Raw genomic sequence first — 12,583 nt, 5'->3', positions numbered from 1 at the left:
TGAACTTCCTGTCTAGGGTGTGCCAGTGTCCAATCACCTAGTGATACCCTATAACCCATCAGTAATTACTGAGGCTGTGTGTCATGTGATGAAAAGAAAAGGATTTTACAGGTAAGCTGTTATAAAAACCCTATTTTGCTATGTGGGTTGTGCTTAAGGTTGGTTGGGGGGGAGGGGGGGGGTGTGAGACTATAAACTTCACAAAAAAAGTTTCCCCTGAAGTTATGTGAAAATGCAACACATCCATTGTCTTTGTATTTTTTTTTATTCAAACGTGTTCTGTGTCTTTCAGGGGTGCCTGGTGTAAAACCTGACCGTCTTGAAGAAGGCATGGCCGTCAAACATTGTGCGCTTTCTTTAGTTGGAGAACCAATTATGTACCCTGAGATTAACCAGTTTATCAGATTGCTTCATCAGCAGAACATATCCAGTTTTCTTGTTACAAATGCACAATTTCCAGAAGAAATAAGGTAAGTGGTATACAGTAGATATGTTACCAGGTGCTATTCCTAGCATTCTCTGATAACTTGTTAAAAACATTGACCCCTATGAAATCATTTAATTTACATGCTTTCAGGTGCTTGAACATGGCCATAGCTTTTTCAAATGTTAGATTGCAAACAGCTGAAGAGAATCACTTAATGATTTAACTGTTTTTTATACTAGATGTTGACCCCTTAGGAATAAAATGATCACTTATGATTCAAGATATTAGGATCTAAAGTCAATCAAATTAGAGCAAGCATTCCATAAACATCCTCACACAGCCTGTGTACTAAATTGTGTCTATTTGTTGACTGGAAATGCTATTTGGATTTTGCATTACTAACCTCACTGACTTAGTAAAATGAAAAAATAAGCTAACACATGCAAATCAAAACATCTGTACATAAAAAAAAAGTGCTGAAACAAAAGTTTAGGTTTCCTCAAAGACCCAGGAATAATGCACTCTAAATAATAGGAAGCATTTGAGACAGCTAACTTATCAAGTTTTATATACTGTGTTTTTAAAAGAAAAGACTTAACAGTAAATTGTAGTACATGAGACAAGTTCTTCCCACAGTTCCTCTATCTAGATTGAGGCAAACTCTCGACTACAATAATCATATATATTTTCATTAGAACAGGCAGGAAATTCAGGCTAAACGTACAGCAATTAACAAGGTAAGCCCTTCAATTGGCATGTGGACACTCGGCATCAGGTGAAGGTGGGAATCACAAAGTTTTGGCGTAAAAACCCCTTTCTCAAGTGAGATCTACCTGTCTGCATGTGGCACCCAAACCATTTAAATATTCAAATATTTGCCAGTGTGATGTCATAACTTTCATGGCATAACTTCCAGTCCACAACCTCTTGGCAAGTATTTCATATGAATACTGATAGATCCTTATCCTCATTCATCCCTTTTGATAGAATGTATCCAATTTATAGATCTGGAAAAACTCTCTTTAACGTTAGGCGAACCCGGTCGCTGCTTCGCTTAGGAGTATTACCCCTTCAAAAACTGCAGAGCAAACTGAGAACAGTTATGTCCTGCTGACCAAAAATGTTTTGTCACAGATGATGTAAAATCAGCCGTCCTAATGCTGCTTCTGTGTTCACTTTTACGCAACCCAATGTCTGTTTTTCCATATCATAATCAACAGGGACACTTAATGAGGTAAATGACATTCTGACTAGAGCAATATAAAGACTTGATCAGAATTCTCTTACCCATATGTGGGTGTACAGGGTAATGTCTTTGCACACCCACGTACATGTAAAAGACTTATCTAGCCTTTTTTCAATATCTAGGTTTGTGTTTGTAGCACCAAATTAGAAAAAAAAGCTCAGTGCTAGAATCCTAATTCTAGTTTCTTTATGAAAGGTACAAATCACAGGAAAATTAAATTGTATTGAACCATGTTTTTTTATGTAGTTTAGTAGTTGTTAAAAATAATAGGGTTTACCTAAACTTTTGCTTCTTCTTTCCCTTTCTTTTCTTTTTTTTTTTTTTGGTGGGGTTTTCTTTTTTTTGTAGTGCCTACTTAAATATTTGAATGGTCTCTGGGATAATGTCTGGGTTAAAGAGCTGAAGAGCACTGATTTAATGAATGGCTTGACAAATTTGCAGAGAAAACACACTTCTTAGGATTACAAATACAAGACATCTCTAGTTACTTGTAGAAAGTATTTACTCAAACACTGATGGATACTCACTCTTTAGTAGCCTTGAAATCAAAGTAGGAATCTGGGACATTTAACTGAATTGAGTTGGCTAGACATCAAAATGCATTATAAAAACCTAATAGGAGGTTTATTTTTAATACTTCTGTATTGTATATCTTTCTTATTTATTCTGTCTACTTTCTTCTTTCCCAAGTGCATCTTCCATATCTGGTTGAAGAATGAATGTGAATAGAAAAATCCATAGATCCTTGGAAAGAACAAGGAGGGATAAAAGAGAACTATATGGCTCTACTAAACAGTTTGGTAACAGCAGGCAGAAAGTCAGTAGTGACTCCTGCAAATGAGCTAATTGCTTACACCAATAGCACACAGGTAATAATATAGGTGCGTTCCTCTGATTTAAGCATATAATAGAACAAGGGGAGACGTGGAATTAGAAACTAATTCCAAGGAAAAGCATTTCATCAAGGAGGAACAACCAATTAGCAAAAATGTGTATAAATTTTATTAAATTATTCACGTGAACACCAATCAAAAAACATGATTAAAAACAGGTACCACCAACAATTCATAAAATAGACAACGTTTTCTAAAACCACACAGATGGCCACCACACATAAGTACCATGCACACCTCCGTAGGTAACAGATCAAGGTGATGTCACCTAGTAAGTCATCTGTGAAAAGGATGATTGACCTAATGGATTCCAGCCTAAAGCTGATGGCAGAGGAGGAAATTGTGGAAGGTACTGCTGCCGTGTATACCTCTTGTCCACTGTATGAGGATCAGTGAGTAGCAAAGGAAAACAACCAATCTTCTAATGGTGCAAAGAGGAGTACAGTCCTGTTATATAGAGTTCACTGTGGCCATACAGAGCCGTGAAGATAAAGGCCATGGGGGGGGGGGGGGGAGTTACTGTTGTGAAGTAGGGCTAGATGGAGAGCTAGGGCAGGCTTGAGTATATCTATGTCGGTGAGGTCATCTGTGCTTATGGGGGAGAGCTATGTATATATCACCTTGATCTGTTACCTACGGAGGTGTGCATGGTACTTATGTGTGGTGGCCATCTGTGTGGTTTTAGACAACGTTGTCTATTTTATGAATTGTTGGTGGTACCTGTTGTTTTTTTTTTTTTTTTTTATCTAATCTTTATTATATATTGTTTTCAAATATAACAAATAATAATACAAGGGATACAGAATAAGAAAAAAGGAAAAGGGGGGGGGGGAACCAGAGAATTACAGTTTGGTACAATAAAAGGTACATAAAACAACACATGCTGAGAGGATGCGTATTAAAGGGAGAGAGAATCATGTAGTGCAAACTGATTACAAAAACCTTGACGTATGTGTATAATGGGACTCTTATGACTTCTTCAGCCTGTGTCCACCATCTTAAGAGAGGCGGAATCTCTAGTTGAAACAACCAATACATCTAAACAGGTTTACGGTAATAGTGTGAAGAAAACTGCATCCTGTTAGTATCTTAGGGTTAGACCCTAACCGAAAGGGGGCGGTAAAGAAAGGGGTTGGAAAGAGGGAAAAGGGGGAAAGGCTGATGGGTATATCTAATAATCACTGACACGTCTGTCTAATTGCCAGCACAGCTGTGTGAATTATAAGTGCAACAACATTATGGAAAACCTGGGGGTAAATAAATATGACGTGGGTCTCATCCTCTACACTTGTTTAAGGAGCAACTCCAGCAATGTCTAACCTACTAGAGGCATCTCTAGGGGAAGCCTGAGGTGGAACCGCCGTTCTCTTAGACTTATAATGTGTCCATGTCGCCCAAATAGCATAAAATTTGTCAAACCTTTCCTTACATTTTGCCATCCACTCCTCCGCTGCCATAACCGAGTCAATCAGGCCCATCCACTCACTTCGTCCCGGAATATGGGTCGACTTCCAGTGAACGGGGATCAGACGCCGTGCAGCATTTAAGAGGTGTGGGAGTATTGATTTCCGGTAATGACTTAGTGGGGTGGATGGCACATGCAGTAGAAACTCCATTGGGGAGTCTGGTAGATCCACGTCTAGGATAACTTTTATCTGGGCTCTAACATCCAGCCAGAAGGGCCGAAGCCTCGGGCACTCCCACCAAATATGTAGGAAAGTGCCCCAAAGCCCACAGCCCCTCCAGCATGCAGCAGAGGTTGTCGGATAAATTTTTGCCAGTTTCGTTGGTACCTTATACCAGCGGGTTAACAGTTTGAAACTATTTTCTTGCATTTTGGTATCTATTGAGCTTTTATGAGTGAGCTGATAAAGGTTGTTCAGTTGGACGTCAGTAAATGTGTGTCCCAGGTCCCTTTCCCACTCCCCAATGTATGTAGGCTTGTTCTGAGATTCCGCAGACTGCAACATCGCATAAAGCAAGGAAATAGAGTGAGAAACGGGGCCCTCGGATTTAAATAGTTTTTCAAAGGGGGTTAGTGATGAGGGGGGTCGCACAGGAAGAGGTAAGCTCTTAATAAAATGTTGTAATTGTCTGTATCGCCATCCATCGGAAAGCTACCAAACTGGGAGCGGAGCCAGTCCAAGGAGACCAAACCTTGTTCATGTACGAACCGTCCACAACGAACCTCCCCGTCCTCTGTCCAATTACGGAGATAGGATATTTGTTCCCCTGGAGTGAACCAGGGAAAGCCCCCTAGTGGTGCAAGCGGGGACGTTGGTTGTGACAGCCGCTCGCTTGAGTTAATAGCATCCCACAATTTCAGCACATGCACAGAGATCGGGGACACAAAACCCGAAAGACCTCTGCTCTCTCGTGGGAGCCAAGGGGCATGAGACAAGTTGCGCCCTGCCAGAAACTTCTCGAGAGGAACCCAAGCTTTGGTGTGGTGAGAGGTGTGGTGTTGCCAGTCGAGAATTCTCTGCAAGGCCACTGCTTCATAATATCTGTGGATAGAAGGGACTCCCAACCCTCCCATATTTTTAGGGCGTTGCAGCGTGCGGGGAGCTAAACGGGGTACATGACCCTGCCAAATAAATTTAACAAACAGGCTGTTGAAGGCCGAGAAAAGAGATCTGGGTAAAGCAATAGGTATCATCTGGAGAAAAAAAAGAATTTGTGGCAGTACATTCATTTTCAGTATGCTGACCCGTCCCATCCACGAAAAGGAAGTACGGTCCCACCTTATTAAATCAGCTTTGATAGTTGTGAGTAAAGGAGCAAAATTGCATGAGTAAAGTTGTGTTATATCAGCTGGGAGGTGGATACCCAGATATTTTAAGGAGGAGCAGCACCACGTGAAGGAGAAGGAGGCTTGTAATTGTGAACGCATAGGAGAAGGAACATTGAGGGGGAGGATTTCAGACTTACTGTAGTTAGTTTTGAAATTTGATAAAGAACAGAATCTCTTCAATTCAGACATAATGTTGGGTAGAGAGATCAGTGGGTCCGTGACATAAAAAAGGACGTCGTCAGCGTAAGCAGATAATTTATGTTCCGTCGTTCCCACCGTGAGCCCCTTAATATTAGGATTTGCCCTAATTATGTTGAGCAGTGGTTCTAGAGTGAGGGCAAAAATCAGGGGGGACAAAGGGCACCCCTGCCGTGTACCGTTTCGAATAGTGAAAAGGGTTGGAAAGCGTTCCGTTTACTTTAACCCGCGCTTCGGGGGAACTATATAGTGACCCTATCCATTGAAGCATATTATTTCCCAAGCCCAATCGAGAGAGCACCGCCTGCAGGTAGGCCCAGTCCACCCTGTCGAAGGCCTTCACAGCGTCCGTAGATAAAAGAAGACAGGGTGCACTGGGCTGCCGCGAGTTCGCCCAGTGTATCAGTTGTATAGCTCGATTGGAATTGTCCCTAGCCTCCCTACCCGTTATAAAACCCGTTTGGTCTGTATGAATCACCGATGGGAGGACAGGTTTGAGACGATTATCCAACACTTTCGCGAAAATCTTGATATCAGTGTTCAGCAGTGAAATCGGCCTATAGCTGCTTAGGAATGAAGGGATCTTTACCTTCCTTTGGAAGGACGGTGATGTGCGCCATCAATGCGTCCCTCGGAAGGGTGGTGCCCGAAGCCAGAGCATTGAAATATGTGCACATACGGGCAGCCAGTAGGTGAGAAAATTTGCGGTAATAAGCATTGGTTAGTCCATCCGGACCGGGACTTTTCCCTTGCGGGAGATCCTTAATGATTGCTTCAATTTCCTCTACTGCCATAGGCCTATCAAGCTGATCACTGATTTGTTGCGATAATTTTGGTGTTAGTGCCTCTTCTAAATATTGCGCAATACATTCCGCCTTCTGAGAGGGCGTATGTCCCGCAAGTGTGGCCGGGAGTTGATAAAGTTGAGCATAGTAATCGCAAAAGGCATCCGCAATTTTAGAGGATAGTACGGTTTGGGACCCCGAGGTCATTTGAATTTTATGGACATATCCGGATGTGCGTTGTCTTTTCAGGGCTCTGGCCAGTAATCTGCCACACTTATTTCCAAACTCATAGAATTTATGCGAAACATACCGAAGTCTGTCACGGGTTCGTTTTTCTAGTAGGTCTGAGAGCTGTGCCCTGAGGGCTGTTAATTTTTCATATAGGGGTGGGGTCATTTGTCGCTTGTGTTTAAGTTCTACTGTGCGTAATTGTGTCAGCAAGGATTGAAGCTCCCCACAGCGTGCCTTTTTGAGCCTAGCTCCTTGGGCAATAAATTCACCTCGTATCACAGCTTTGTGTCCCTCCCAAACATACGCTACCTCAGTCTCTCCCGTCAAGTTCTCTTTGAAAATATATAGAGATAGCATCTGTCACCTGAGCTAGTGCCACTGCATCGTCTAGTAGGTTTTCGTTCAGACGCCAAGTCCATTGGCGAACCTCTGGGGACAAAGGTGCCAGGGAGATGGAAATGGGTGCATGATCGGAAATCGTCATCGATCCAATCGACGAGCCAGAGAGTGATTCCAAAAGGCATTGATCTACTAATAAAAGGTCTATCCGCGTGTAAACTTTATGTGTAGCAGAACAGTAGCTGAAATCCTTTACAGTAGGATGGGTCACTCTCCAGCAGTCGATCAGATGACTAGCGTGTAAGGTTTTACGGAAGTGCTTAAGAAACGCAAATGAATGTGTAGAATGGCCTGAAGAGGTGTCCAACTGTGGGTCGGGGCATACATTAAAGTCTCCTCCCACAATGAGACGCCCCTCGTGAAATTCGGAAAGGGAATCCAGAACCCTCTCCAGAAAATCCAACTGCCTAGAGTTAGGGGCGTACAGCGCCACAATTGTAAATTTCTGGTTGTACAGAGTGCCTTTCAGAAAGACAAATCTGCTTTCAGGATCTGCGCGGTGGTCTGTGGTGATGAAAGGGCAATTTTTATGAATCGCCACCGCGACACCACCTGATTTAGATTTGGGTGAATTGCTGAGGAACCATTGATTGTGTATGTGTGTGGGGAGGCGGGGGACTGAGTCAGCTCTGAAATGAGTTTCCTGCAATAATAAAATATGTGCACCAGATCTCTTTGTCTCAAGCCACAACTTACTGCGTTTGGATGGAGAGCTCAGGCCCCGGACGTTGTATGACACAATTTTCAGATCAGCCATTGCTGGTTACCGATAGGACCACCCAGAAGGCGTGAGGAGGACGAGGAGAGACCCACGGCATACGACCCAACAAATCTAAAGTGCTGATAAGAGAAACATATGAGTATAACCCATGCAATAAGTAAACAACCATCCCATAGACATCGTTATACATTAGGGAGAAAAACAATAAAAAAAAGGGGGGGAAAGGAATTGGGGGGAAAAATAAGAGCATCAGAAAAACAGAAAACATAATACCCTGTGGGTATTTAATAACCACTAGGTGCAACAGCGCCGAGATCGCCCGTTGGCCTAATGGCACCACAAAATTCAGGCAACCTCTGCGTCGTGCACAACCTTCTACAAGGAGTGTAACTCTCGGGAGTTCACCTATGGGGGGAAAGTGGAGAGTCACTAAACAGGAGCCCCAACTGAGGGGACCCGCTCCTCTATGTGAGCACATCTGAAAGTCAGATGTACGTGTAAATTATCTGCAACGGCAAAATAAAACTAGCAGAATTTTAGAACCAAAACACGGACATAACACCAGTCCTGTAGGTAGAAAGTTGAAGCCTCCGAAGTTGTTCCCCAACCTCAATGTGCAGTTGGAGAAGAGGGAGGACTTTGCTCCGTGGCAGCAGCTTGTCCAACCTGGGGTTTGTTGCAACGTCTGCGGCGGGCTTGCCGCCAGGGTTCCGGACGGGCTGGTACTGGAACTTCAGGAGAAATACGCCAGTCAGGTATGTCCACTGAAGGAAGGCCAAGGCGTGAGAGGAGATGAGGTAAGTCTGACTTGTTCCGCAAAGTAACTTGCTGGCCATCTTTTGTGACGGAAAGACTAAAGGGGAATCCCCAGCGGTATACCAAGTGTGCTTCCTGCAGGACTGCCAGCAGAGGCTTCAGGGCCCTGCGCTGCATCAGCGTGCGTCTGGATAAGTCCAGAAATAAGGACATTTGTGCTCCATCAAAATCCACGTGGCGCATACCTCTAACATGAAACATAATGCGCTCCTTCACAGTATATTTATGCAGTTTGCAAATAATGTCCCGGGGTTTATCAGGGTCCTCTGAGGGAGGTCTAAGGGCCCTGTGCACATGATCGATCTCTATGTGGTCGGGAGCTTCTCTTCCCAGGATCTGGGTGAACAAGCCCTGAAGTGAGGGGATTATGTCGCTGGGGCCTGTGGCTTCCGGCAGACCTCTAATGCGAATATTGACCCTGCGGCTTCTATTCTCCACATCATCAAGTTGATCGAGCAAAGAGTCAATCCGTTGATCTTGCATTTTACTGTGTGCTTGCAGAGCCTGTAGGGAAGGGCTAATGTCCTCTACTGTCGCCTCCAGGGCCTCCACCCTGCCTCCAATGTGAGCAGTGTCCACTTGTAAATCCTCAATGTCATTCCTAAAGGCCTTCTCCATGCGGGCCATGAATTCTTCAAGGTCTGCCCAGGTAGGGAGGGCAAGGATATGGGACCTGAGGTCACCATCATCTTGGGCTATGTGCGGGCCTCTGTGTCCTGAGGCTATGTGTTGAGTGAGCCCAGAGCTGGGGGAGGGAGAGGCAGCAGAGCGCGCCGGGAAAGCGTGTGGCGGGGTATGGTTGTGGTTCTTCCCTGCATCCCTCCTACCCGGGCTACTGAATGGGCTCCCTCTTGAATCCGGAGAGGATGGGAGAGGAGGGGATGCCGGTGGATGGCGTGGTGACATGGCTGGGGATGTCTCGTGTGTGGCCTGTGAAGACTCACCCGGCGCCATCTTGGATTCTGCTCCCGGCCGTCTTCCTCCGCAAAAAAAGGCCTCAAGGGAGCTGGAACGAAGCCGTGGGGTTCTCCGGGGCTGCGGGGATTGCTTCCTCCGTGTCGGCATCTCTCAGAGCCGGCGTCCTGGTCACTTTGTGCTGCTGCAGAGAGCGATGTGTGGAGCGGGTCAGATGGAGCTCAGCTCACACACGTCCGCTCTGTTCCATGTCTCGGCCACGCCCCCGTGGTACCTGTTTTTAATCATGTTTTTTGATTGATGTTCACGTGAATAATGTAATAAAATCTATACACATTTTTGCTAATTGGTTGTTCCTCCTTGATGAATTTCCTTGGAATTGGTTTCTAATTCCACCTCTCCCCCTGTTCTATTAAATCCATAGATCCTGTAAATGCTTTATGGATTCTCCTATGTAGATTCATTCTTCAAACAGATCTTCTCCATTTGCTGCTGTTTGGATTCACTGGAGACATTGTTTATATCTTAAGAATGAACCTTAAACAAAATGGACATCTCCGCTACAAGCATTAATAAAGCGGAGTGCTATTATATTTATAGTTCATGTCTAATTGTTGGAACAATAACATGGTTAGATACCAGGTGTCATGTCTTCATCCCCCTTCTCGGCTTAACAATTTACAAAATACACAGCCGCAGGATCATGATGGGCTACTTTTTGAAGAGCCAGTTGTAGGTCTAGGAGCAGACATGACCGATTCTGACTTGGGCTGCATTTTCTTGCCTTGTACACCATGGGCTTTGCAGGCTTGGAAAATTGGCAAGTGGGCTTCATACAGTGTTAATTTAGTCGACTAAAATGACTAAAACATTTTAGTCAACTAAATGAAGACTATTTTAGTCGACTAAAATACAACTAAAACGAAAATAGTTGAGATGACTAAAATACGATTAAAACTAAAAGCCATTTTAGTCAAAATACTATGACTAAAACTAAATTGCAATTACTGAAATGTACTGGAGATGTAGTCGACTAAATACGGCTAAAACTAAAACAATTGCAGAAGACTAAAACTAAAATACCATTTTAGCCGTAAGACTAAAATTAACACTGGCTTTAAAAGTCAGTAGCACCCAGACTCTTCACCAGCAAGTTTTTCAGAACCTCCACAGTTGGGAAATGCTGGATGTTTGCCTCCTGGCTTCTAGATTGACCAACAAACGGGGCAAGTTTGTCTCCAAATAGAGCCCCATCTTAGATGCTGTCGTGGAAGACTTCTAGAAAATGAGTTATTAGGTATTTAACTTTAACTTTTTTTTTTTCTTAAAATGTTACATTAAACATTTTAATGTGTTTTCTATTGTGAATAAAATATGGGTTTATGAGGTCTGAAAATTTTTGCATTCTGCTTTTGTGTTTTTTTTACAGTGTCCTAACTTTTTTTGGAACTGGGGTTGTATAAGTCAAGTAGTAGCTTTGTCTTGGTGTACAACAGAATAGATAAACGCATCCCATTGTGTTTAATGTTATTGAATCCTGTTCTATGACTGAACAGATAAAAAATTCATCTTATACTAGGTTTACAATTATGCAGATCCTGCATACTGCCTTTTCATGGGAACAACATTTCATTTGAATGATATGCTATACCTGCGGGAAACACGGGGAATAAGTCCACAACCATTTTTCAAAATGCAGGCACAGCACCTTGTGTTTTTGCACACCCAAAAACGCGCTGCGTTTCCTGATGGTGGGGGTGATATTAATGGCACCCCCGTGCATCTGCTAAAGAGCAGTGCATTTTTCCTGCTCATCAGGGAACGCATGCTGTCTGTTCCCAGACTAGGACTCTGTAGTTCAGGAGCTCTGTTCTAGCCTTTGAGGCAGTTCCTTTTGTTCAGTTTCACTCCAGACCCATACATTCTGTTGCAGGACAAATCTGTTAAGCCTCAAAACAAACCAACCCACCAGATGCCCAAGACTGGGTCGCATCTGTTCTGGTGGCTCAGGGATGCATCTTGAGGCAAAAAAATTCCTTCCTCCTGATGTCTTTGAAGATCGCCACAACAGATACCAGACTGAAAGGCTGGGGAGGAGTCTTGACACCTTGTCAGTGCAGGAGACTTGCTTGATATAGGAAATCTTATCTCCTGATCAACATTCTGGTGCTCTGAAAGATCTGGTCCCCCCTAGAATGCTGGACCTTCCAGCTAGGGAGTCGATGGATTCTGCTTCAGTTGGGATAACACCACTGCAGTGGCGTACTTCAAGCATCAGGGATGAACCAGGGTCTAAAAAATCAGTAGCACCTTCTTTTTATTCTAGAGGTCATGTGCTTTCAGAAAATATATGATTTTGGGGGTCACAAATTCTGAAAGCTGTAAGGGGGAAAATTAAAACCTACAACTTTTTAGATAAATTTGGATTTTTACACTTTTGCATCTGTTCAGTTTTCACCATCTAGGCTTTTTTGTTTGTATGTAGAAGGATACATATCGGCCTAAACTGAGGAAAAAATTTTGTTTTTTTATTTTTTTTTGGGGGGGGGGGGGGGGGGAGAGAATTTATTATAGCAAAAAGTAAAAAAATAGCTTTTTTTTCCAAAATTGTCTTTTTTTTTTTTTTTTTGTTTTTTTTGTTTTTTTTGTTTATAGCGCAAAAAATAAAAAGAGAAGAGGTGATCAAATACCACCAAAAGAAAGCTCTGTGGGAAAAAATGGACATCAGTTTTGTTTGGGTTCAACATGGCATGACCGCACAATTGTCAGTTAACCACCTCAATACAAGGCACTTGCACCCCCTTCCTGCCCGGGCCATTTTTCAGCTTTCAGCGCTGTCACACTTTCATTGACAATTGCGAGAGAAGGCACCAATGTGCCGCACTAATAGGTGGCACTGATGGGCACAGATAGGCGACGCTGGTGGGCACTGATGAAGTGGCACTGATGAGGCGGCACTTATGGGCACTGATTAGGTGTAACTGATGAGGAGGAACTAATATGCCGCGCTTATGGGCACTAATAGGTGGCACAGATGGGCGGCACTGGTGAGCAGCACTGATAGCCAGCACTGACTGGCATCACTTGTGGGCACTGATTGCTGGCAGTGGTGGGCGCACATTTTTGGCACTGGTGGGCACTTAATTGTAATCAGGGCA

General features: G+C 43.6%; 1 protein-coding gene across 2 annotated transcripts in view; it reads left to right on the top strand.

Moving 5' to 3' along the window:
- The window catches only part of LOC141128049 (S-adenosyl-L-methionine-dependent tRNA 4-demethylwyosine synthase TYW1-like), a 349,357-nt gene that overhangs the window by 205,275 nt on the left and 131,499 nt on the right, over positions 1 to 12,583 (top strand). For both annotated transcript variants that reach the window (XM_073615095.1, XM_073615094.1), the window contains exon 12: positions 293 to 470. In XM_073615095.1, the coding sequence (XP_073471196.1) occupies positions 293 to 470 (178 nt within the window). The remainder of the gene's footprint in view (positions 1 to 292; positions 471 to 12,583) is intronic.

This window comes from Aquarana catesbeiana, linkage group LG02, assembly GCF_042186555.1.
Source record: "Aquarana catesbeiana isolate 2022-GZ linkage group LG02, ASM4218655v1, whole genome shotgun sequence".
NCBI lineage: Eukaryota > Metazoa > Chordata > Amphibia > Anura > Ranidae > Aquarana > Aquarana catesbeiana.
This window is presented reverse-complemented; position numbering and strand designations above follow the sequence as displayed.